We start from the raw sequence: 24,976 nt of genomic DNA, 5'->3' as shown, positions 1-24,976 counted from the left end.
CTCTATCTTAGTTGAAATACTATTAGAGATGATAGTAAATTTACTCTTTTATGATATGTTTTAATCATTTTTATCAACAAAAAAAAAATCATAAATGTGATATGCAATAAAATAGTGAGTCGGATTAGGCTAGATTGACATTGTTAGGCTCTAGTCCTCTTTTGAGCCCAAACCTCCTTTTGACTGGCTAAAAATCAAGGCCTTAAACCTTATTTTCATATGCGGGCCTTGTTGGGTTAGCCGTCAAGAAGCCAAATTGACAATCCTACCTGTCTTATCCTTGAACCTACTACTACTATCCATAAAACCAAACACTCAACTGTAGGGTATATCTATCAATGAAAGAGTGACACGTGGACAGAAGCCTAAGGGAGATGGAACGATAGTTACCAACTCACATAATACTTAGTTAGGGCTTGTGTCGGCTTCATTTTAACCCCCTTTGGAACAAAATTTCTCCTCTCTCTCTCTCAAACACGTTTTATTTACCCTTCTCTCTCTCTATCTCAGTCTATAAAAGGGCTTGTCCACACATCCTGGTGGGTTTCTCTTCCATCCTCCCACTGCTTTTGATGAGAAGGAGAGAGAGACCGTACAAAACCCATTTCAGAGACACAGAAAACCCTAATAGAGAGAGAGAGAGAGTGTTCGTACAAAACCCATTTCAGAGACACAGAAAACCCTAATAGAGAGAGAGAGAGAGAGAGAGAGAGAGAGACTGTTCTCATAATCGATTTTATTCCTGCGATCTTGTCCCTCCTACAATGTTTGGTTTGTAGCGGACAAGGTAAAACATAATTCCATAAATTTCTCATTCTCTCTCTGCAAATTCCCCAAATTTTCCGCCACTAATCATCTGATACGAGCTTCAAAGTTTTTTTTTATTATTTTATTTTATTTTAATTTTTATGATTTTTTGTTTATTTTAATTGGAAGCATTCTGATTAGGGTTTTTGTGACAGTGGTTGTGGTTAGTCTGTTTCTCTCGTGGTGGATTTCTAGGGTTTGGGTTGGATCATCAGTTGGAACGAATCTATTTTGTGGGTCTGAACTACTAGGGTTAAAGATCAGAATAAAGATTGTGATTATTGGATCATTGTTGTTCAAGTTTTGATCTTCATAGCATAATTGAGATCGCTGTCACTGAGGTGTGTGTGTATTATGGGCACGAGTTTGGATCTTTCCAGAAAATTCTGTTATTCCGTTATTGAGTTTCTGGACATTTTTGTTGGTTGAAATTTGCATGAAGAGATGGCAAGAATTGTGTTCTGGTCATGGAAGAGGATTGCACTTTAATATTTGTGTAACAGTGGTGGTGCAAAATTGAGAATTTTGAGGTTGAAGTTGAACTTCTGCTTCAGGAGATGCCTGTGATGGTGGTGATGTTTCACTACCATTTGTGTCGAGGAGACAGAAGATCAGATTGCAGTGGAAGATCTTCCTTTCTCAAGAAACCATTCGGATTAACATAGATAGTGTTTCAGTTCAGTAGATTTGATTGCTAAAGTGCCCAATTCTGCATCAAATTTTTGATAAATCTGCTAAATCACACGGTGCAGTAATACGATAGGAAAATTTGTTTATTTGGGTTTTTGCAAGTTTTGATTTTGGGCACCTCAAGAGGACCCCATGGAGTATTATTGAAGCTGGAAATGATTGTGGGGATATGGTGCATGGACAGGAGCCGAGTTCATGGTCCATTCCCTTATTATTTGTGCAGCACTACTCGAAACTAGGTGGAGATTTTGTATTGGTGGAAGAATCCCAAATTACTGATTCTGCGATCCTGTGCAATGTCTCGTTGCTTTCCGTTTCCTCCGCCAGGATACGAAAAGAAGGCTAGGACTGATGATATTGACCTACTCACAAAGGTTTACCCATCTGTTTCTTTTAAACTGAACCTTATATGAATCATCTTTTTCCCCCTCTCAATTTGCAGAAGTTAGTGTATGATATGTGAAGTTTGTTATGTTACCCATTATTGGTTAATGTTTGTTTTCTGTGTTAGATGTTCTAGATGTCTTGTTATATGTGTTGATAGTTAATATAATCTACACTGAATTAGCTATTTCCTTAAGAGGGTGTTGAACTATTGATGAGCGCTAGGTTTGTATAGGTCATGAGTTCGAATCTTTCCACCCTTATGGGTGAGGGGGATAGTTGAGTGTATATTTTCCTCCACTCTCGGGTTTTTCATACCTCAGTTAACCTCTTATATTCATAGTTCTCCCCTTCAACAGATCGATCCTTTGGAGTAGTTGGTTGGTTAACACTATCAAGCTCTATTTCTTTCTTGAAAATTCAAGGACATTGGATACTTGTGGTGCCTTTTATTTACAAATACCAGGAATCTAGGATTGGAGTACCGAATGGTTTAGTATCTGCACTATGGACCATCTAAGTCGGGCTAGAAAGAAGTAAAAAATGTAATTAAGATAGGTTTGATCTCTTCTTGGAGATTAGTAACTTGAATCTTAATTCCAGTAGTTTCTAAATGTAGTTTACGTTGCAACGGACTCGAAGAATAATGACACACTGGTCACATTATACTTCTGCAAAATTTTAATCTCTGCAAGCATCATACTCCACTCTGATCTGTGGTTAGTCTGGATTAATTACTAGATTTAGTTCAATTTTTCTTTTGTGGACAAGTCAGTTGGTTAAAATGTAATTATGTAAAATGCCAAATTTGGTAGCATCGTGTGACCTATATCTAATTCCCATAGACCTCAAAAAGAATAAATTGCAAGTGTGTCCAATTGAGGCCTGTTAGTCAATCATGTTTTAAGATCTAGACCAAAATTTAAAATGAAACTTTTTCGTGCTGCCTCCTTACTGTTGCAAAGGTGCAAAGGGGTCACAGGGATGGATTTAGTATCTCTGGTCTCTATGGATCCCATGTGAAGTTAGCCTATAATTCTGTTGAGTCTGATGTGCTTTATCTTTATAACTTATTTTGGTAATACCCAAGACTGTTCTGTCTTTTTGAGTTTTTTCATGATAAGGATATCCAAAACTCTGGATGCCTATTGCTTATTGAAATTACTAAATTGCAAACTTATTGGGGTGCAGACTTGTATGCTGGTAAATTCGGTTCAGATGGATTATTAGAATGTTTCTAAGGATTTATTTGAGTCTCATAAATTATTTTTTCGATGTCTGCAATTAGGAGAATTGCTTGACTCTTGATTTGTCCATTGCTTCTAAATTCCCTTGGGATTCTGTATTTCCTTCTAAGATAGGTTTCTCTGTATTGCCTCTTTTGATACGATTTTAACCATGGATCATTAGATTAGTCATGGATAGATTATCATTGATTTTATCTAGTTGTGAGTTGGCTGACCACTTTCTTAGTCATTGCAATTTTCTATTATTGTTAGAAAAATGTTTTTCGCTCAATTGGTAATATTTTTTATTTTATCAAGGAATGTGGTGTCTTATGGAGTTGGCCCATCTCTGTTTTAGCCCTTGAAGTCACATTCTTTCGAGATTCCTTCCTTTTGCTTATGTTGGGGTTTGTAGAAGAAGAGAAATAGTAGGGTCTATGAGGGAATAGAGGAAGATATTCATGGCATTGTTATTAATATCGAGGATCTCATTTGTAAGTGGGCAAAGTTTGGTGAGCCTTTTTTTTTTTCCCTTGCTTTTAGATGATCCATTATTCCATGAAGAAATGATTTATGTCTATTTTTTTTTTTTGGTTGATAAATAGAGGTTTTATTCAATAAAAGGAAGGAGGTTGATGGATTCAACCTACAAATGGAAAAGAAAAAAAGAACAAATAAAACAAAGACAAACCAACCTCAAAAGACAAACCCTAAGAAGATTTAGAGCAAACTTGGTCCCATCTAAACAACAAATCCTCAAAGAAAATGCTTTTAATTTCTCAAGTGACTTACACTAAGAGAGAAGAAATCCCGGAGAGGTTATAATTAATTGGAAGGACTTGACAAAGAATAATCAATCCCGAGTCTTATCATAAATCCTTAGGTCCTCAAGGGATAAGCAATTTATGAGGTTAGTGGTGGACTCCTACTCCCAATCATTCAAGTTGTTCCTAAACCTAAAGTCCTAAGGCATACCAAAACTGCCTTGGTTAATCTTTGAACAAACAAATGCCCCTTATTGTTCTTATGGTCATTGGGAATTTCTTCCCTTTTCTCTGCAAGATTTTCTTGGAAGACTATCCTTGTGGAAGCCTCAATTATTTAAGTAATTGGGATTTTTTTTTTTTTTTTAACTTGTAAGTTCCCGGACAATGAGTCTGATATGTGTGTTTGTTTCAATTGACTTGGATTGTGTAAATTCACCGTATCATTGCCCTTTGTAATTGAGTCCTCTTAAATGACATGTTCTACAATTTGAACCTCACAGTAGTAATCTACTATTGATCTTCTCATTATTTATATTTTGATGGAGAGAACAACTTAAAAATTTTGTATCTCTAAAAGATAATTATGCCATTTTAATAGGAGAGGAACATTTTTATCTGATGGAAGTGGACTTTTATAAGCAATTGTTATTGAAAATTTTATGTACCTCTAACAGACAAATTTATGTATATTTTGACACACAAGAAATTAGAAATTTTGTACCTCATAATAATGCCATTGCAATAGGAAAGGAACATTTTTATCCAATGGAAGAGGACTTTTATAAGCAATTGTTATTGAAAAATTTATATTTTTCATTGTGTATCAAAGAGAATGAAAAATCAAGGGAAAAGTCAGCATTGATTACTTATTAGATACCTTTGAGTGTGGTATAGGCTACACAGTTGGTTTCTGATCAAAGTGGTACAGGCGATACAGTTGGAAAGTTGCCAACTTTTTGGTTTTAAATGCCCAGTCTTTGTTCAATTATATTTTGGCCATTTAGTTTTTTGACACAATTAAAGAAACTTCATTGGGGTTGCAGGCTATAGTTTTATACTTCCATTGAGCAAACTTTTAGCCTTATGACCTTTGTGAGAATAAGATATTTTGTTGGGTTATCTTTAAATTTGCATATGCTCCTTCTATTTCTACTGCTAGGAAATGTTCTGTTTGTACATCCATTGATTTGCATAAGTCATTTACTTTCAATTTGGAGGATGTTAACCGTAAATTAGAGTTAGGATGGTTAAAGTGGAGGGGTGCTATGTGATTGAAGCATCCTAAACAAATTGAAAGAATTTTTTTATAAGATGACAAAGATACTGGCCGGGCTTTATGAAGCTCAATGTTTGTTTGTCTGTTTTTTTTTTTTTTTGTCTTTTTATTGATTATTAAAACTTACATTAATAAAAGGGTGAGGTCAAGATGACCATCCCTAATATTGGAGGAAGACAGAATGAAAGAACCCACATCTCAAGAAATGCTACAAACCAAGTCCCCCCCCCCCCCTCAAAGAATGCTCTTTGCTATAAAAAAACATGACTATTCATCTCCTTTCATAATCCCCTGTAGATTGCACACTGTGTTAATCTCATCAAGATCCCCTTAGAAGTAGATAATCCGCCACCCAAGGCAGACCAGGAATGAAACAATGGCAGAATAGAAAGAGGAAGGCAACCAACAATGATAAACAAGGACAAGATATGAGACCAAATCTGATGGACAAAAGAGCTATGAAATAGGATGTGATTCATTGATTCCCCACTCTTCTTGCATAAATACATAAGTTAGACAAAACAGAAACCCTCTTCTAATGATCTATGTAAGGATCTTTTGCAAAGCTGCTGACAACATAGATAATGACATCTTGGATGGTACCGAAAATGCACCTGCCTGAAATCTATTCCTAACTATGATCTTCCGAATCCAAAGACAACGGGACCTCCTCAATGTGGTTGATCAATTTTGCAATATTCTTCACTTCCAAGTCATTGAAAGGCCTTCTGAACCCGCAGTCCCAGGAGACCTCCCTATCTTTCCTAATTAGAAAGGAGATGGGCTGAGCTTTTTTCTGTGATAACCCAAACAGGTCTGGAAATTACTCCATGAGGGGCACATGATGCATATAAAAAGAAGAAGAATTCTTTCGTTTAAAGACTTGCGATTTTAGTATGCCATAAATTAGATGCTAAAATATGTATATGATGCTATGTTGCTCATCTGTCTGTCTTTGACACTGATAAGTTGTGTCAGAGATGCTAACCCCCACAAATCTGATTTGTCCACATGTCCATACAGTTTATTACATTTTTTAGAGTTTTTTTTTTTTTTTTTAAATAATTTTTTTATTTATGTTTATAGATATTTTTTAAAATTCTTAAATTTATGCCATACTAATGTTTAGATAGTGGAAAACAAAATATTTTGATAAACTAATCTGCTTGAAAATTGTGTTTTCGTGGCATGTAAAAATGATATGGCATTTGACAGCACAAAATCTTAGAGAATGAACTGTTATTGTTAAATAGCTTTGAGCCCAGTAGGAGAAAAAAGTAGTAGAGTTGTGCATGAGGGATTCTGAAGCTTCTCTGGTTCCCATCTATGCAAATTGAGAGCATCAATTTTTTCAGCCTTTGGAAGTATGGTTAGATGTAGAATGTTAGGAGTTGGGTATGATACAACAGAGTTACACCACTATTTGAGGATAGTCCTGGCTGCAGATAGCCTTTACGTGTGAGGGTTGATTGGTTGTTATTCTAGGATCAATAGCTAATGGTGACCTTTTGGAGGTTGGTGTTTATCTCAATGGTTTGTCACAAATTTTTTGTTGAATCATTTGGTGATCTGTATGGGCGTACTCTGTGTAGTTGCACCAAGCAAGAGAATGTACAAAAGGGGATTCGCGTACAGGGGAATGGCGAGGTGATTTGGGAACCAGTTTTAATTGAATTAATTTAGGCATGGGAACTGAACTATGGAGCAAGAGAGGGAACATGAATGGCATTTAGGATAAAAGATTCCTACAACTAAGTTTTCTGAGAGCTACACAACGTGCTCACACCTTTCCATATCTTGGAACAATTATGTTGGTAAATCTATTCTTGGAGGCATATAACTAGAATGGAGTTAGCCAGCTTGAAATATAGTTTCAACAGAATGACATTGTAACAGCAATGTGCTAACTGTTCTAGAACATTAAATATAGGCTTATAGGAATGTCATGAGCCGTCCATTGCAATAACGTAGTACCAGCTTTGATAGGTGCAAGCACTATTCCTTTCTCATTAAGATATGTCTCCTTATTACACTACAACTCGGTAGTTATACTACAACACACATAAGATATTAATAATCACAAGAATGCTCAAACACCCCGACATGCAGATGGTGGGCCAACATGTACACATAGCACACATCAATTGAAGGTGCCAATTTTTAGCACGCACAACCACCTGTTCACTAATGGAGAGATTCTCAATTAGACTTTTCAGTCTGCTTGACGTCCTAGATAAATAAATCATTTTATAGCTCAATACAGACAATTTACTATTGCAATGCTATATTTGAAATGGCTCTATCTAGCAATGCTACACCCCTTGATTTTATTTATTTTATAAATCATACGACCTTTCTTCCTACATGGCACAATTTTGTGTCATCTCTTCTACTGCCTTATCATCTGGCTGCAATTCGCACATACAGGAGCAACCTCTCAGTCTGTTCCATTCACAAAGAAATCCTTTATCTACCTGTTTGCATGTGGTTAGCCTATCTATCGGCTTCCAATGGCAAAGCTCCTCAATGAGATCTTTCACTCGCTACACAATTACCTAAAAAAAACTCAGATCAATCATTGAGCATCGATGCCCAGATCAAAAGCCCAATTATCACGACCCTATAGTCCAGCGTATGTGCTTTTCTATTTTTAGAGGCATACCATTGACCTTGGTGGACTTTACCTCTGAGAGTGTGGAACTTGTGGGTGCTAAAAGTTGGTAACACCGATCGATATGTGCTTCTTGGGCATGTTGGCCCACTTCCAGATTGTGCTAGGCTGCGTGCAATGCTTTGCTAATTGGTAGTGCCACATGTTGGGGTGTTCAAGTTGCATTCATGTAATTACTAAACCTTATATGTTGTTTAGTAAAGGTACTAAACTTGAGTCGTGGTGTTACATGGACAGCTATATTAATGAGCAAAGAATAGAGCATGCACCTAAGGTTTCTCTATGAATAGTTATGTCTCCTTAGGGAACACCATTGTATGAAGGAGAAGCTCTGTAAACTAGATCCATAGTAGACAAACCAGCGTGGTTGAATGTTGTATCCTACGCATTTCCCACCTACATCTGCTTCTGATTTCTCCTATTTTTTCTCATCAAATATTGTTTTTGGGGTCGCTTCCCGTTTTGTTTCTTGCCCATTTATTGCACTCATTTCTTTGTACTGAAGTTTATAACTAGAAATATCAAAAGTGTTGACCTGAACAAAATTCTTGTATTTGTTCTGCTTGAATTTTCTTAGAAAATTGGAAGGAAAAAAGGGAAGCATAAACATGATTCAAGCAATGGGAAACACACTAAACTGTTGGAAAAACTTCTTGAGTTTTTAAATATTTAGTCCAGCATTTTGCTTGTCTTCTTAAAGTACCAGGTTTACCTGAAACACAACCTTATTTTAGCAGTTTTTCTTTCAAGTTGTATACATGTGACTTTAGCAGTTCTATCATCATCATCATCATCATCGTCATCTTGAGTATTGAGGTTGGATTAAGCATTGATGACTGGATATTCTATACTGAGATACTTGCTCAAATAATGCCTACATTATCCTGTATTGGTAATCACGCAAGTTCCACTTTCTTTCTTTCTTTTTATTTTCCTGCAATTTAGTATAATGAGTTTATTATCCTCTTTACATGTAATAATACTTGGCTGTGCCTAAGGGCATATCGGTTGAAGTAGATTCTTCTTTTCTTTTGATCAATCAAAACCCCTTCCCAAACTGTACAAGCTTCTTCCAAAGCATACGGCTTTCTGGATGTATATGATGATATCTAGACAGATGGATCTTATATGAATTGTATGCTGAAGTACCACATGAGTGGATATATAGGAATCCAAATCTGCCGAATCACTCATGTTATGATCTTCTACATCCTAGGTCTCCCCGTTCCGTCATCTGGCTTATGTTCTTCATGTAGCATTCAGACCGAATGACTTGGCTGTGTGTGATGTGACACATCTAAATTACTATTTCCACCTAGTTTATTAGTGGCTATGTCAAGTTTTGGATACATTGGTATTGTGTGAACATATGTAGTGAGATTCAACTTCTTAGAGAAAAGGGTCACACTGCATTGAAGTACTAGATAATGCTGACTACCAAATGCTGTCTATCATTCTGATTCCTGAAGTATGAAATCTCAGATTCTTCCTTAAAAAAACACAAAAAATGATTAATTGTATGCTTTGTTTTAGCCCTGAGCTGTCTATCTCACTTTATAGTATTCATTTATACCATGTCCATCTTTACTTGAGTTGCAAAATATTCTTTCTGTTTGGATTTTCTGTGAAGTGACTCCTGCTTCTATCTTTATATAGATTTGCTTTTTATAACTGGGTATTGATTTTCAGGAAAAGAAAAAAGATAAAAAGCATAAAAAGGAGGACAAAAAGAGAGAAGTTGAAGAAAAGAAGGACAAAGAGAGGAGCAAAGATAAACGTAGAGAGAAGAAAGATCGAAAGGAAAAGCACCGTGACAAGAAAAAAGACAAGGATAGGGACAAAGATAAAAGCAAGATCTCAGATGAGAAGAAAATTGAAGGGAGGTTGGAAGGTTACAATGGAGGGAAACCCGGTGAAAATAGTCAGCAGGCCAGGGAGGACATGGATTCAAAATTTGTGGAGGAGTTTGGTAGGAGGCTTGGAGATGAGGAAAGAGGGCCAAGGAAACAAATGGTTGAGAATTTTACGGGTACTGCTCAAAGGAGGGCGGAGGCGACAGCCAGAGTGGTGGTCAAAGATTTTGACAATAGGGTTGAAGGGAAAGAAAATGTTAAGGACAAGAAAGGATATGATAGAAAGACGGACGGACAAGGAAACAAATCTGAGGAGAGAAGTTTGGGGTTTTCAATCGTTCAAAACTTCATTGGAATGGACCAAAGAACAGCAGCAGGTATGGCTAGACCAATGGACAAGAATGATGAGAAGAGGGTGGAAGGAAAGGAAAAGAAAAAAGATAAGGAGGGTGACAATAAACAAGGGGATAGACACAAGGACAGAGATGGAGAGAATAAGAGCAAAGGAAAGGATAAAAACAGGGATAAAAAGAAGGAAAAAGAGGAGAAAGGCGACCACAAAAATAAAAAACAGGATAAAGTTAGAGAAAGCGGCAAGAATGCCCATATGGTTACTCTCAGTACAGATCCATTTCACATTCCCAAGGACAACAACAAGAGTGCTTCTATTGAGGGAAATGTCAGGAAGAGGAAGGGCTTTGAGATGAATGGATTTGTTCACGGTGAGTCCCGTCCTTGTATTGCACAATGGAAATACTATGTATGCTACCATCTATTATGGAACAAACCTTAGACTGTGTTCTTTAAACTAAGTCAAGATGGTAATAAGAGCATTAGTTACTTTTATGATGAAGTTCCCAATACCATCTTTTGTCTTAGGTCCTTTTCTGTTTAATTTCATGATCTCAGAAACCATTTTAATTATAATTAATTTCAATTAACGAAGTCTGAGGTATAGTAATCTCATCATTTATGCTTAAGCGTGTTTTAGTTTCTTATTAGCGACAACTTTTTTACAGAAAATGAACTCCGGCCTAATAAGTTGCCAAGGCCTGCCCTTTCCTCTCACCCATTCACAGAGAATGGAAGGAAATTGGAGCCGTGCCAAATTGCTATTCAGCACGCTTCCGTTATGCTTGTTGGGGGGAACAACAACCTTAAAGCGAGCAAGGAACACAAGGTTAATGGTATAATTGAAGTTCAACCATCTTCTGTCGACTCAACAAGGTTCTCATTTACCACCGTACCATCCATTGAGAATGGTGAAGCATCTACAAAACCACCACACCCAGATTCCAAGTATCTAAGCCAGATACTTTCGGTGCCCAAGATGGAGGAATGGTCTGATTTTGATGACCAAGAATGGCTGTTCAGTGGCGATGGCCTCCAATTGAAGAAGCCCAAACTGGTATCATCATCTGGGGTTGAGGAGACACCACAAGTGTGGGACAAAGCTCAACGGATAGAGTCGGCCGATGTATGTGCTCTGCCATATGTCATTCCCTACTGATAGAGAGAGAGATGGAGCAGACTATGTCCCAATCTTACAACCCCAATGCGACAGACACCTGAAAGGACCCTTTGTGAAGGTATGGCAGCATCTGTGGGTCTTGAGATGGTTAATCGGTTTCTCTTACTGCATTCTTTTGCCATTATACTCCGTTTTCTTTCAGGTATGATAACAACCAATCTCTGTTGCATTTTAAGTATTGATCTGTAACCTTGTCCTGAAACTGTTTTATATTTGTCACACACCATCGGTTGCTTCAATAGGTTGGTTCATCTTTTCACGATTCAGATTAAAGAATTATTTTCGCCTCCTCATCTGTAACTACTAATCCATGTGAACCAATCTTAAAATATCATCAGAAGACGGTACACGTCACATTCTGCAAACCCCCACACTTCCCCAACCAAATTGAAAGAAGGGATACTTGAATTTAAAGGAGATGAGTATAAGCTTGTGCAATACATTATTATTTTTTTTCATCTCTTTTTAAATCTTAAAGGCCTCTTCTAATTGACAGTGAGAGAAACTTGGAATGGTTATGTTGAACCACCACACAATTTTGATTTGTATCATATTAGTCTTATTCACAAGAAATGTACAATAGAGGGAAAATAAAGTAAGAGGCAGTTACATTCATTTATCCTTCCCTCTTTGATTTTTTATTGATACATTTTTTCTAATTATCTGAATTTTAATTCTCAAGGCTTTCTTGCCCGCTGATCTCAGTCATACTGGTATGATGGTAAATTTAAATGATACAAGTCTCTAGATATATTTGCGATAAGTACTAACTAACCATAAATTATTGCTTTTCTTTCCCTTTTATTTCAGTGTGTGCATTACAATACTCAAAATTACTAAAGGGAGAAATGCTTTTTTCCAAAATTTTTGGAAAAAAAAAAAAAAAAAGCGAGAGAGAAGAGAGAAGAAAATACATCTTCAAGTGAAGTTTCATGATGATCCATGGTATCTGAATCTCTTTTTAGGAGCAGTGCCACTGATGTAAAGCCTCGTAATAGATGGAGTAAAAGGCCACCATATTTTGATAGTGAGATAGATGTGTGGTGAACCCTGTCCTAAAATAAGTGAATTTGACGTTTTGTGCTTTGTTGACCCCCTCTACTTGACGGAATCAGCAGTCAGCTCTCTATTATCGCAGATGCCACTGAAGGTTTTAGCTAGAAGAAGAATGTGAGGGAGAATTTGTCCATGAATGATGTTGAGATGATTTGGGCAAGTCATCTTCTGGGTTACCAAGATGACCATTTTTGAAATCATGCTGTAGGTTTTATCAGTGCAATCCAATTCACAGTAAGCAATATCACATTCTTTTTTTCTTGTAGGTAACGTGGGGAAGCAGATTTTCTCATCCTAAATCTAAAAGAAAAAAATCATCAAATTTTAACATTCTATTTTTAATGACAAATCTGAATTATAGTAAATTTTAATCTTATCACATATAAACGTGTTATATGGTTGCTTTTACTGTCATTAGTGTTGTTAAACCAAGTAAGTGTTTACTAAGCCGACTTAACAGTACTAGCCCCTTACTGCTCCTTTTGGTAGGGTAGCCACTTTTGTCTCAGACAAACGGTGTATTAATGAAAATGTGTGTCCTCGAGGAGCTACAAAATTTGCTATTAGTTAATGAAATGAAGTGGCAAAACCCGTTGAAAGCCTAGTTTGGGGGGTACCCTTTGAATAATAGAGTTACGATCTGGAGTGGTGTACCATTACTATAGCAACGTAAGGGGTCAATGTGGCACGTTTTGGTTGGAGATTGAACAGATTAAGCTATGTGCCATGTTGAAAATGGCTTGGTTAGGTGATCGGTGAGTTTTGAACTCCTACCAAAATGTGTACACCGTGACACCTAATTCTTTAATAATATAAATTGACTAGAGATTTTCTCTCCTTGGAGGGGGAAGTGAAAAAATAATAAAAAATTAGAATTGTATAAGAGGAAAGATGATATATAACATTAAAAGGGTATTCTTATAAAGGGGGAAGAAGAGAGAAGAGAATGATATTTTTGAAAAGGAGAAAAAGAAAAAAATGCAATAAAATTAAAAATTGTCCTCAAACTCAAGATTTGTAGTAATATTAAATCAAACCCATCTATGGGAAGGAGGGGGGAAAGGGAGACCAACCGCCCTATTTAATTTTATAATTAGGCGTGGTCTTGGCATTCTCAAGGATTAATCAAGAATAAAAAGAAACCTTAAACCATTTTAATTTTCTATTTAAATACAAATTTTCCCGTTAAACATTTCTATACAAAAATGTAATGTAGGATGAGGTGCTCCAACCCTCCGCTTACCATCAAATCATGGGCACTGAGGAAAATAAAAAGAAGGGAATGAGGTCAACCCCAATTATCATGTCCCAGCCCCCTTAGTTGTACATAAGATCTTTAAAAAAAATTAGTCCCAGATTCTTTTGGGAGCATGGTTTTAATTCACAGTTTTGTCTCGGTTTGTTCACATTTTTTAAAGATGTAAGAAAGGAATTTAAGAAAGTAAATCCCAAGTTTGGCATCTTATCTCGTTTGTGAACGATACTGGCAAGTCATCTGTCTTTGATGATTTTTAAAACCATGGTTGGAAGTCAAGATGTACATGGCATTATAAAAACATTTTGTTGCGAGTGTCATAAATTGCTTTTGGCTACCAAGTGCCCTTGTTGACCTAGGCGCCTTGCCATGCCTGTGCTATTCATGAAGGTGTATGGCAAAATTATATCTTCCTCATGGCCTTAAGACAAACCACTTCAAATCATTCCCCATGACAATATGGTTCACTCCTGTCTCAGTAGGGGGGGGGCAAGTAGCAGTCCTAGTTGCTAGGTGATGGGGTAATATGTCAGGATACATGTCTGCAGTGCCTTTTTAGCACACCATCTTCTTCTTACGGGTGTGACATGACACCTTAAAGGCCACACTCATGGCACGCTTAGCCGACGTGCCAATAGTGCCTTCGCTAGCATACTTGAACCACATGGCAGTCTACAATTGCATTGTTCCAAACTTCTAGCTATGGATTAGATAATGATATATTAGCTTTGTGAGAAAATAACACTAACCTAAGAAGTCCTCAATTAAGACTTAAGTTGGACACAGCATCAGATTCTCTTCTTCTTCTTCTTGATATATATCCTGCTTTCTAACATATTAATTAAGGATAGGGATCCATTGACTCATGAATAAACACATGATCCTAGCTATTTTGATAGAATATCCAACGAGATTTATGCATATGTTGACAACACATCTCAAAGATACTTATCCCGAGTGGTAAATCTCAACAATTGGATATCATATTTTTTTCCGTGAGTCATTCTTCACGAGTACAAGGAAATCTCTTGGAAGATTAACATATTTTTCAAGTATTTCAGAGAGCAAAATTGATATATGTATCGATGTTCCATTATGTTTCACAGTTATCAGTTAAAAAACTACTATTAACCTTTATGATCAGTTGCAAAATTTCAAATACAATTATAAAAAAGAAACGCAATAAAGAAACCAAAACTTCCCTTTAATTCTTCACTGGGAGGGTATAAACTACAGGTAAAAAAAAGCCAAAAAAATTAATCTAAATGGAGGATTCTCAGCTTTCATACCCTTGTTGACTCCAGTTACTGATTTGAACTCCGATGCCGCCAACCCAAAACTTTTGAGATCAGCATCCATGATCTGCTAAAGATTATTGATTGCAGACACTAACAACAGTACGTAAGAAGAAAAATGAAACAGAAAGAACTACACGACAGCAAACATTTCATGGAGGGTAAGAATTATTAGAGGATCAAGCAAAATGGAAATATGACTATAAATGCATCATTGTCCTCCAGAGGTGGTACTGTTTGAAACAGTCTGTAGAAATGTTGCCTTTGCAGCTGAGTCGGTTGAAAATTGACCAAGTACTGCGATTGTGGCTGTACTACTTCCCACCTTTTCAATCCCTCTAGAAATCATACAAACGTGGTTGGCTTCCACAACCACCATCACATCTCTACCAAAGATTGAAGAAAACGTTTCCGCAATCTGCCTGGTTACTCTTTCCTGTACTTGGAGCTTAGTACCATGAAAATGTACAATAGATTGTAGAGAGGATCTCTTGATGGGTTCAGCAGATCCTCGGGTAAGGAAGTATCCTATGTGTACCACACCATGGAATGGTAGAAGATGATGCTCACAAAGAGACCACAGTGGCAAGTTCAGCTCAGAGATGAGCTCATCTTGATCGTTGGATTTAAGTGGGCCCATTATTCTACCAGAACCAAAACCGTTCAACTTCATTTCCAAATTCGATCTCTTAAAGTTCATCAGCCACTGAACAAAACGATGAGGGGTTCCCATGAGTTCTTTCCTTAATGGGTCTTCGCCTAAAGAGTGGAGAATCTCAGCTACCGCGGCGATCATGACATTATGGGTAGGGCACACCTTACATATCGATGTGTTCCTTGATATTTTGTGCCCATTGCAGGCTAGCACATCAAAGGACCTAGATGGGCACCAACTGTGGCTGAAAGAGGATTGTCTGTGGTTTTCCTCCACATGTACACCTCGAAACTTCAGAAGAGCAAGAAAATCATTCCAAACGTTTCCATTTTCATTTTTGAAAACTCCTGAACTCGAACAAACTGAGACCTTCACCCACCCTTGCATGTCTACTTTTGTAGGGTGGTGACTTGGCTCAGTACAACTCTGTTCGACTTCGGGGTACTGAGTGTGCCAACATTGGAGGACGACGGCAACGCCTGCCGGCTTGATTCCATTATGCAAAGCCAAACACACTTCATCTGCCAGACGTTGAGGATCTTGAAGCCTCTTTGCGAAGACATCGGCTACCCTAGAAAGCTTGCTTAGGCCCACGACACGTTGCCCGGATGGAACATAACCAACATGGCACTTAACCTGGAATGGGAGCAAGCAAGATTCGCAGTATGAAAATAAATCAAGGTCTCGAACAACTACGAGCCCACCGGCTCCTCCTGCTTGGCCAACTCCACTATCCAAACCGGCTTCTGGGAACAAAGAACCATGAACAATATCCTTCACCGTTTGTCTGTAACCTGGAAAAAAAAAATCCAAATGGATAAGGTAACAAATCTCATTACAACTCAGTTTTTTTTTTTTGACAAGTAGAAGCATTATATTGGAATAAAATAAAAAGGGCCTGTTGAGGAAACCAGCTAAAATACAAGAGTCAATTTACAAAAGAAGAAAAACAAGAAATTACACAGTTAATAGCACATAAGGAGTCCCATTTAAATACAAAATCATTGAAGAAAACCCCTTGAAGTCCGAATCTAGTTTACACAAAAAAAATAAGAACCCCAACACCTCCAAGATGATATCTTGAAGCTCCAACACATGCCCAATGTATCGAAGATGGCAATAATCTCAAACTGTAGTAATTTTGAATCCAAGGTCATTACAACTCAGTAAACCAGCCATGAATTCCAAATAGAAAACATGAATCTAGTATAGGGCATTTGAATATGAAATGCAAGTTAAAAGTCTAACGAGAGCTAAGAGAGTAAACTTGTCCTTGGTTTCAAGTAACTTAGTAGATAATGTTACACTTGGCAGAATGAAGTTCCAAAGAAGTAAGATCATTGTCATCACAGCCTTCTCCCAACTATTTAGAGTTGGCACGCAAAAATCTTACTGTCATTCCATTTTATCTTGAACATAGCATCAGCTGAAGCATGCCTTTTCAAGTGTTTTCTCACTCAAAACAAGAGAAGATATTATTAGAATATGGGTTTAAAACGGTAAGGGAAAACTCTGGAAAAAATGGGAAAAAGGGAAAGAAACAAGAGCAAAACAGGAAAAAAAAACACTGAACATAAAAATATTATTATAAATTATTTAAATTACATATATATATATATATATATATAAGTTCCAATATGTTTTGAGAAAAAACTATTGAATATCCATGCATGACAATAACATGTTCTAAACATAATTATACATTTTATGATGCTTGATGCCCAAAAAAAGAGTCGAGCAATCAATATATCTTTTGAGCAAAATAACACACTTTAGAGCAAAATAATCATAGGCCTACAAAAAATGGATGGTTTTAAATGTTTAAAATGAAAAAAAACACACTTCAAATGTTTTTTTAAAAACCATGTTTAAACTGTAAAAATGCATTTTTTAAGCATTTTAAACAAGAGTTTTTGAAAGAAAAAAAACTGGAGTATTTTTTGTAAATGTCCTTATCTGGGAAAAGAAAAAGCGGTACATGTACATAATACCATGTTTGAAAAAGACAGCCTAAATAAGACATAATAAAGGGGCTTGAACCGATAGCTCAGTTTGTTGACATATTGATGAGGTCATTAGGTTAGGCATCACATATTGTAAAGCAATTTTTGATGTCATGAATTCAAGACCAACACCCACCACAAAAAGACATAATAAAGCATCCGTTCTGTCAAGATGTGAAGCTGGAAGGAATAAAACTTCTTTAAACAACTTGGACACATTCAAAACCACAAACAGTGGGTTGATGTCTGCCTCAAATTCTTGTACTCGTAGATAATGTATATCATTTCCATTACAATTTTCTCTTTCTCCTCCGAAAAACGAAAATTCATAACCAACTATCCCCAGAAAATAGCAGAAAAACCACACTGAAGGATGCAACACCAAAAGGGAGTATCTTCAATTCCTTAACTAAGTTTCTTCTGATACAAATTACATGCTGAAAACTCACAAAGAACATCCAATTTTTGATCCACCTGATTGAAACCCCAATTGTGACTAAACTACAGAAACCAATTCAATTAACATGTTATGAAAGACCTAACTAGTTTTTTTTGGGACAGATCCAGATCTATAATACACACAAAGATTGAGATCCAAATTTAAAAATACAGATGATGTAAAATGGAAAGGTCACAGTATCACTACACGATATGTGCTTCGTAAATTTAAGTACTATGAAGATCTTGGGCAATTGGATTTGAAAATTAATAGCAACCCAAATTATACAAACATTATCAAAATCCATAATTCAATTAAGGGGTGAGTACTAGTAGTTCAATTATCAATGAAGAAATTCAAAACTAACACATCCAAGAAAAATAAAGACAAATGTAATTAAATTGATATCGACTAGTTATAATCATGGAAAAAATATATCAAATAGTAGGCAAATATTAATCACCTCTGGTTCCTTCACGGAGAGCCTTTGCGACGCGAATCGGAGTCTTCTTAAGACCTTCTCTATTATAATCTTCCCCCAAACCCTGCAATAGAACCTTCACAGCTTCTTCAATGGTGGTGTTGGTCTTTGGTTCTTCTTCCTCCAAGCACCCCAATTTCAGGTTCACTCCATTTTCAAGTTTTCCATTAAAATGCCCCTCATCTAAAGCGCCCATTGACAGACAAACAAACACAGACAAATACCTCTCCCAACAAACACCACCTTACTACTAAGACCCAAAATCAAGAGAATCAAGACAAACCTATTGAATCAAAACCTTAAAAATAAAATATCAGTTGTGAAACAAATATATCATTGAGAATCAAAGATACCCAGATGAAGAACAAAAAGAAGATTGGAAACCCAGATCAAGAAGAACATAAAACACAGAATTATCGGAAACCCAGGAGTAAAACTGGAAAAAAAAATTGAGAATCAAAGATACCCAGATGAAGAAACAAGAAGGGTATCACAGATCAAGAAAAACTAAACAACATAAAACACAAAAAAATTAAATAAAAAAAAAGATTGGACACCCAGTTGTAAAACTGGGATCCAAATGAGAAATCAAGGGTACCCAGAAGAAGAGAAGAGAAAAAACCAAAAAAGGAAAGATGGGTGTGAGGATGGATCAAACGTGAAGCCTTACTATTTAAAAAGAAATAAAAAACAAAAGAGATCGGAATTGAATGGAGGAACTGCAAGAAAACAGAGGTTGCCGTTGATCTTGAAATGTGTGGATCGATTTGTTTGGCCTTCTTTTTTCCCCACTCTTCAAACTCTGTGGGACCTACGTACTTCTTTTTTTATGGTATGAAACCCTAGGATCTTGGTTGGTACATTGGCAATAATCTGCTATATCTACAAATTATAGAAAGTCTAATACATCACCCAAAAAAATGCCACGTGGAGATTTATTTAAAATCGAGTTAACCCATCTGAGTCTATGCACAGATTATTTCCAGCTCTAACATAACTCGTTCCATATTATAAAAATATGAATAATACTAAAGTGACCTCAATATTTTAGATCTCACATCTGTACCCTAACGTGAAAGTGAATGGAAACCACAAATGCTTTTTCTGAATTATGAGTAAAAAAGCATCTATGATTTCTATCCACTTTCACGTCAAGATGTGTGACATGAGATCCAATCTTTAAGTTACTTCAACACGACTCTAAAAATATTAAATCAAATTAATAAAATTAGGCAAACCAACAAACATTGGGCGTAGTGATTTGGATTTTCCTCTAAAAAAAAAAGAGATCTTGAGCTCAAACCCTCACCCAGAAGTACTTATTTCAACTTACTTTTTATGTGTGGTGTGTGACTTGCGACAAGCATCCCCTCCTAATTGACTTTTCATAGTTGTGAACCAATTTGTTGTAACTGAATTTATGTCTATTTGCGTTAGAGTTGCTCTAAGAGGTCAATTAGTACCCCCAACAACAGGTCATAAAAGAAAAGGGCTTCCTAATCCCTAATCTGTTAGACTTTCTTGAGGTCCATTAAGAATTATCAATATGTGCCACGTGGCATTCTTTCATTCCATGGACATTAGATTTTGTAGTGGTCGCTGTTCAACAAATTGGTGGGCCCAGAAAGAACCGAATTTCTACGGATACATTGCACCCACCCCACTCACCACTCCACCACCCACCGAGGCTACCTAAAGATCCGGATCTGAATGGGATAATTTGGGGAAGTATTACGTACTACATATCTATACTTAACAAACTTCACTCCCATACCCAATTTCTTAAAGTCATAATCATAAAATGGTGATTATGGCATTGTAGATATAAAGCTTGATAGACCATACTAACTTAACTGATCTTGATCGTCCAACTAGTGGACCTACAACATATTATTACGAATCATCTCTAGAAAAAGAAATCCGAAGTAATTTAGCAAAATTTTACTCTGTAAGTTTCAACTTATATATATAAATAAAATATGAATATGGTGGGAAGGAAAGAAGGTCAAAGATTACATGAGAGATGGTCCCACTCACAAATTCCAACAACTCTTCAACTAAGATTTTGAATGTCAAAAGTCTACGTCATCTATGTAGTTTTTAGGTTGAATCATTGACTTTTCTTCATTTTTCTTTTTATAATCAACTGAGAATATGATATTTACGTTTATAATCGTGTACGGGTGACACACGTTTTACTGGGATTCTCACAATTCTGATGTGGACGTGTTGATATAATCATAATAGATGATTTTTACTGGTATCGCGAGGAAACACATCTACAATTAGCTGCACACCTCCACGGTAGAATTGTGAGAATCACAGTACATCGTTCGTCACCTTAGCATTAGTGTTACTTATACGTTATTTACAAAAGTATCATTCCAACGTTTTAAAAACTGTACCGGTCATGACCCGTATGACTGGTCGGGTCGGTTCAAACCGGTTCCAACAACCGATCAAATCAATGAGACCCAATAATAAAATATTGTGCAAGTATTTTTTTTTTTTATTTCTTTCTCCCATCAAGTAACTTCAATTTTAAAAATATAATCCAATGCTACAAGACGTAGGTTACAAGATTTAAGAACTTTAATGTATATATAAAAAAAATGATTGGATTTGAATTTGAAATTTAAGAATTAATGGTCGTCCATTTTCTAAATATTAATAAAATTAAAAGTATATTTATATTTATATTTTATTTATTTTAAATTTGACGTAGGCATGAACTTTATAGGATTGAAGTGTCATCTTTTCCAACGTGCCAAACCATGTAGGCCTAACTATTAAAATCTTATTAAGTTTGATATTTTTATTAATTTATAACAGAAGAAGTAAAGTCAAGGGGGCATTTCATCAATTTCAAAACACAAGGGGCATCTCAAATATTCACCAAACTATTAAGGGTAATGTTAAAAATCACCACAAAATTGGATCAGATGTCCCACAAATTCAATTGGGTCATCGATCAAACTAGTTGAACCAATTGAACAGGCAAGCCAATTGTTTTTTTATTTTTTATTTTTAAATCTTTTTTTCGATTGACTTGACTCGTAGAAGTTAACGAGTCTGGTCCAACCCAATTTGACCAACTAGTCTAGTTTTTAAAATACTTAATTATTACGCTTAACCTTTTCATCCAACAACACTATAAAAGTTTATTTGATTGTGAATGGGAAATAGGTGAAAAATCACATTTTCCAAGTGCTCGATTGATTTTGTTAATGAAAATTACATTTTCACCCTCATTTAAAAATTCAGTTAAGTATGAATGTAATGACCTGAAATCCTAAAATGTATCTCGAGGAAAGAATTTTAGATCCGTGCGTTGATTTAAAAGTTATCAAATCCTCGAGTTTCGCATTAGATATTTTTCCAATAGGTAAACGACACCTTAGAGACGTAATTTGAGGAAACCGATCATACCATTAGATTCGTGTCGAAAAATCACCCAAAATAGAGTATAAGTTTGTCCAATTCGGCATTCGGGAAAAATAATTCCCAAAATGACAAGTATGTCCCAACTTAAGTGATATAAATATCTAAATTCTATTAGAAAAATCAGATTTTTCTTATTCTCCTCTCCAAACAAATCTCAACCCTTTTCCTTCAATATTTGAAACTCAGATCTACACTAAACGAGAACGATCCGAGCTTAGGCGCAAGAAGGAAAGTTGTTCCTCTCGCCGAGGGTTACGCGTGGACGCAAAGAAATCCGATTTTCGCCGGAAGAAAATTTTGGAGATTGGCCGGAGGCGATTTTAAAGTTCGTTCAACCGTTGAAATTAGCTTAAGGTAGGTTGCCTTCCCTTCTACCTTCTAGTTATGCGATAATTTCATAGAAAATCCATATGATTGTTGATAAATCGATTATTTCATTAAGTTTATACATATTTGAACGATTTGAATCATGTTTACATGCTTATTTATGATTGGTTTTAGTTCATTTGATGTAATATAATCATTTTATAGTTAATATGATATTTGGATCGATTTTGGTCGAGTTTCGACGAAAAATCAGCAATTCGGAAAAGTATCCGAATGTTGAGTTTGGTTCTAATTTGTTTTGTGTTACTTCCATATAGTATGTATACCCATTTCCTACATTTATTTCATTAAAAACAATTACGTATTACTTTAAGTTCTTTAATAAATAAATAAATAGTTCATTTTCAATTTCGACTTTGAAAAAAAATTATTTTTCAACACTTAGTTAAATTTGCATAGATTTCCAGCTTTTATGTCTTATGGTTTTATCTTCGTTTTCGAGTCTTTCTACTCAACCAAAACCATCGAATGGAATTGGTTGATGCTCTATGGATTTCGAATTTCTTTAAAAGTAAAATTACTTTGATAGATATGTAGGAAATTAGATGATAGATTGATCGATTTAATCGATGGATGGATAGAGAGAACGTATGTTCTCGACTGATTGATGGGACAGTGCCTCCAGTTCTACGTAGTGGCCATGCCACGTAAAACGTGATAGATAGATAGAGGGATGAGATGGTTGATGGATGGATATGACAGATAACTGTCACTGGAGGGCACTACCAGATTTTGTTTGTATTTTCGATTAAAAGAAATGATATATTATATACAAAATAAATTATTTTGTTTACCAGTAAAGATTTGTAGAAAACCCATAAAGAGTGACGCGTTGCTATGTATCCGGAAGCGGCGAGTCAATCTAGGATAACACTAGATGTCATATGCTCTTCGGTAGTATGGGATACCTTAGAGCATATTACAGCTTATGAAATCCGGGAATTTCTCCTACTTATTTCCTGGGAAACGTTGTGTGTAAAGGCGGTCTCTGTATAGTGTAGAGCTAGGCGGGGTTCACATGCATTGCCTCTTGATAGGCTTCGACGCGAGGGGTCTCCTGGGCTAGTTAGTGATCACTTTTAGTCTGTAGTCGTCAAACGGTCGACCTCACCGTTAGTTGAACTCAGTATTGGGTTCTTGGTCAACGGCCAGTCTGAGCCGGATAAATGGTCATCCAACCGTGGTATGCTAGACCGGCCACAAAATCAGATTATAACGATGGGATTCCACATCGGAGGTTAAGTTTGGAATATCGTATTGCCATAGCCGAGGCGGTTATATCGGCGTGTTCCTCTGCTCTCTTATCGATTACACCGCCGTGTTTTTATTATGTATCTTTTTCTTATTTTGTAATGATTGATAGATGTTTTCATTTAAAAGATGCATATGTTACTTTAAATGATAGAAATGATAGGTTGAAATTATTTAACTGTTTATTGAATATGCTTAGACATTTATCGTATGTTACATTATGAAAAACTTACATTATTTAACTGTTCAACTGATTACTCGTGCATGTATGACTCGTTGTTAGAACGGCGTTCATCCTGCTGAGTAACATTCCCCTGTTACTCACCCTATCCTTCCCCTTTCAGATTATTCAACTTTTGAAGAACCGTTCTTTGAGGAGTCTTTTGAGGAGGTCCTTGAGGAGGATCAGATTGATGTCTTGCCGCCGCCATGTCTTTGAGGACTAGTAGAGGATCTTAGCGGTTTTTGGTTGTAGATAAGAAACATGGTAGTTTAGAAATTTTTGTAACCTGATGAATTATGAGATTAAAGATCTTGACTTATATCAGTGTTTGTCGATTTCTTCTGTTTACTCTAGACTCTCGTATAGATGTTAGTTAAATGTTTATTCCGCTGCGTATATTTTCTTTTCATAAGTATTATTATTTATGAATGTTCTGTCAGATTGTGTGATTGATTACCTCACACCTCGAGATTCTAACCGATGAATCATAGGGATTCGTGTTGGGATTTCGGGGCGTGACAGCGTGGTATCAGAGCTCAATATTAGTTCTGGATGGGACGAGAGCTCTTCTGTGTCTAGAAGTCTGTTAGAGTCTAGATTGGAGATAAGATTAGGAATAATAGGAAATTCCTTAAGGATATGAAGTATGAGACAATAGTTATTTGATGAATTAATGGACTAAGTAGTATTAAATGGAATATGTTTGAATGCATAAATGTTTGATGTGTAACTAGTACTCTGCCTAAAGTTTGATGAAATGTCTTTTGGATTTGGAGAAATTATAAAGATTGTTCAATTGCAGATTTGATTAGATGGCAGGCAGAGGTAGGCCAGGCAAGAGGTCCCAACCCACAGATGCAGGGACATCTGAGGCTAGACAACCAACAGAAATTGAATTGATGATGCAAGCCATAACGGCGATGTCTCAGAACCAGGAAAGAATACAAGAAAGGCAGATGAAAATGATAGAAGATCAGGCAGTCTTGATGAGACAGTTGACTGGGATGATAGGGGGCCAGAACCAGTCAGGTGCACATATACCTGAGGTTGCTCCGGAACACACCCCTGACTCCACACCTGATCAGGGTATACCCCCACCTCTACCAGCACAGGTACCGAGACATGTGCAGTTGGTGCGACCACCGTATCAGGGTCTTGCGGGTGCTCTTTTGAGAGAGTATAGGAGTATGAGGCCACCCAGCTTTGATGGAGTTGCGGACCCCGTAATGGCGGAAGAATGGTTGGAAGAGTCCGACAAATACTTGTGCACTATGGAGTGTTC

General features: G+C 36.4%; 2 protein-coding genes across 5 annotated transcripts; one reads left to right on the top strand and one right to left on the bottom strand.

Annotated features, from left to right (window-relative positions):
* Positions 1 to 455: 455 nt before the first annotated feature.
* On the top strand, positions 456 to 12,591 carry LOC147382701 (uncharacterized). Of its 4 annotated transcripts, none has more exons than XR_015173778.1 (5): positions 456 to 787; positions 963 to 1,871; positions 9,511 to 10,396; positions 10,694 to 11,347; positions 12,016 to 12,591. XR_015173778.1 is itself a non-coding variant. In XM_086428772.1 (4 exons), exons 2-4 carry the CDS (start codon positions 1,794 to 1,796, stop codon positions 11,182 to 11,184), a joined length of 1,455 nt encoding a protein of 484 aa, XP_086284898.1. In that variant the 5' UTR covers positions 456 to 787; positions 963 to 1,793; the 3' UTR covers positions 11,185 to 11,820. The 4 variants fall into 4 exon arrangements, 2 of the variants coding, with proteins under 2 accessions (XP_086284898.1, XP_086284899.1); XR_015173777.1 differs by lacking the exon at positions 12,016 to 12,591 and adding an exon at positions 11,448 to 11,820; XM_086428772.1 differs by lacking the exon at positions 12,016 to 12,591 and having other exon boundaries at positions 10,694 to 11,820.
* Positions 12,592 to 14,703: 2,112 nt separating this feature from the next.
* Positions 14,704 to 19,148, bottom strand: LOC147382700 (GTP cyclohydrolase 1-like). The gene is made up of 2 exons (XM_086428774.1): positions 18,372 to 19,148; positions 14,704 to 16,260 (listed from the first exon to the last, which is right to left on the bottom strand). Exons 1-2 carry the CDS (start codon positions 18,583 to 18,585, stop codon positions 15,023 to 15,025), a joined length of 1,452 nt encoding a protein of 483 aa, XP_086284900.1. The 5' UTR covers positions 18,586 to 19,148; the 3' UTR covers positions 14,704 to 15,022.
* Between the last annotated feature and the right edge of the window lie 5,828 nt (positions 19,149 to 24,976).

Source organism: Akebia trifoliata, chromosome 16, assembly GCF_017979445.1.
Source record: "Akebia trifoliata isolate Shusen 1 chromosome 16, ASM1797944v1, whole genome shotgun sequence".
Taxonomy (NCBI): Eukaryota; Viridiplantae; Streptophyta; class Magnoliopsida; order Ranunculales; family Lardizabalaceae; genus Akebia; species Akebia trifoliata.
The sequence above is the reverse complement of the archived record's forward strand: the minus strand, read 5'-3'. Positions and strand labels throughout refer to the sequence as shown.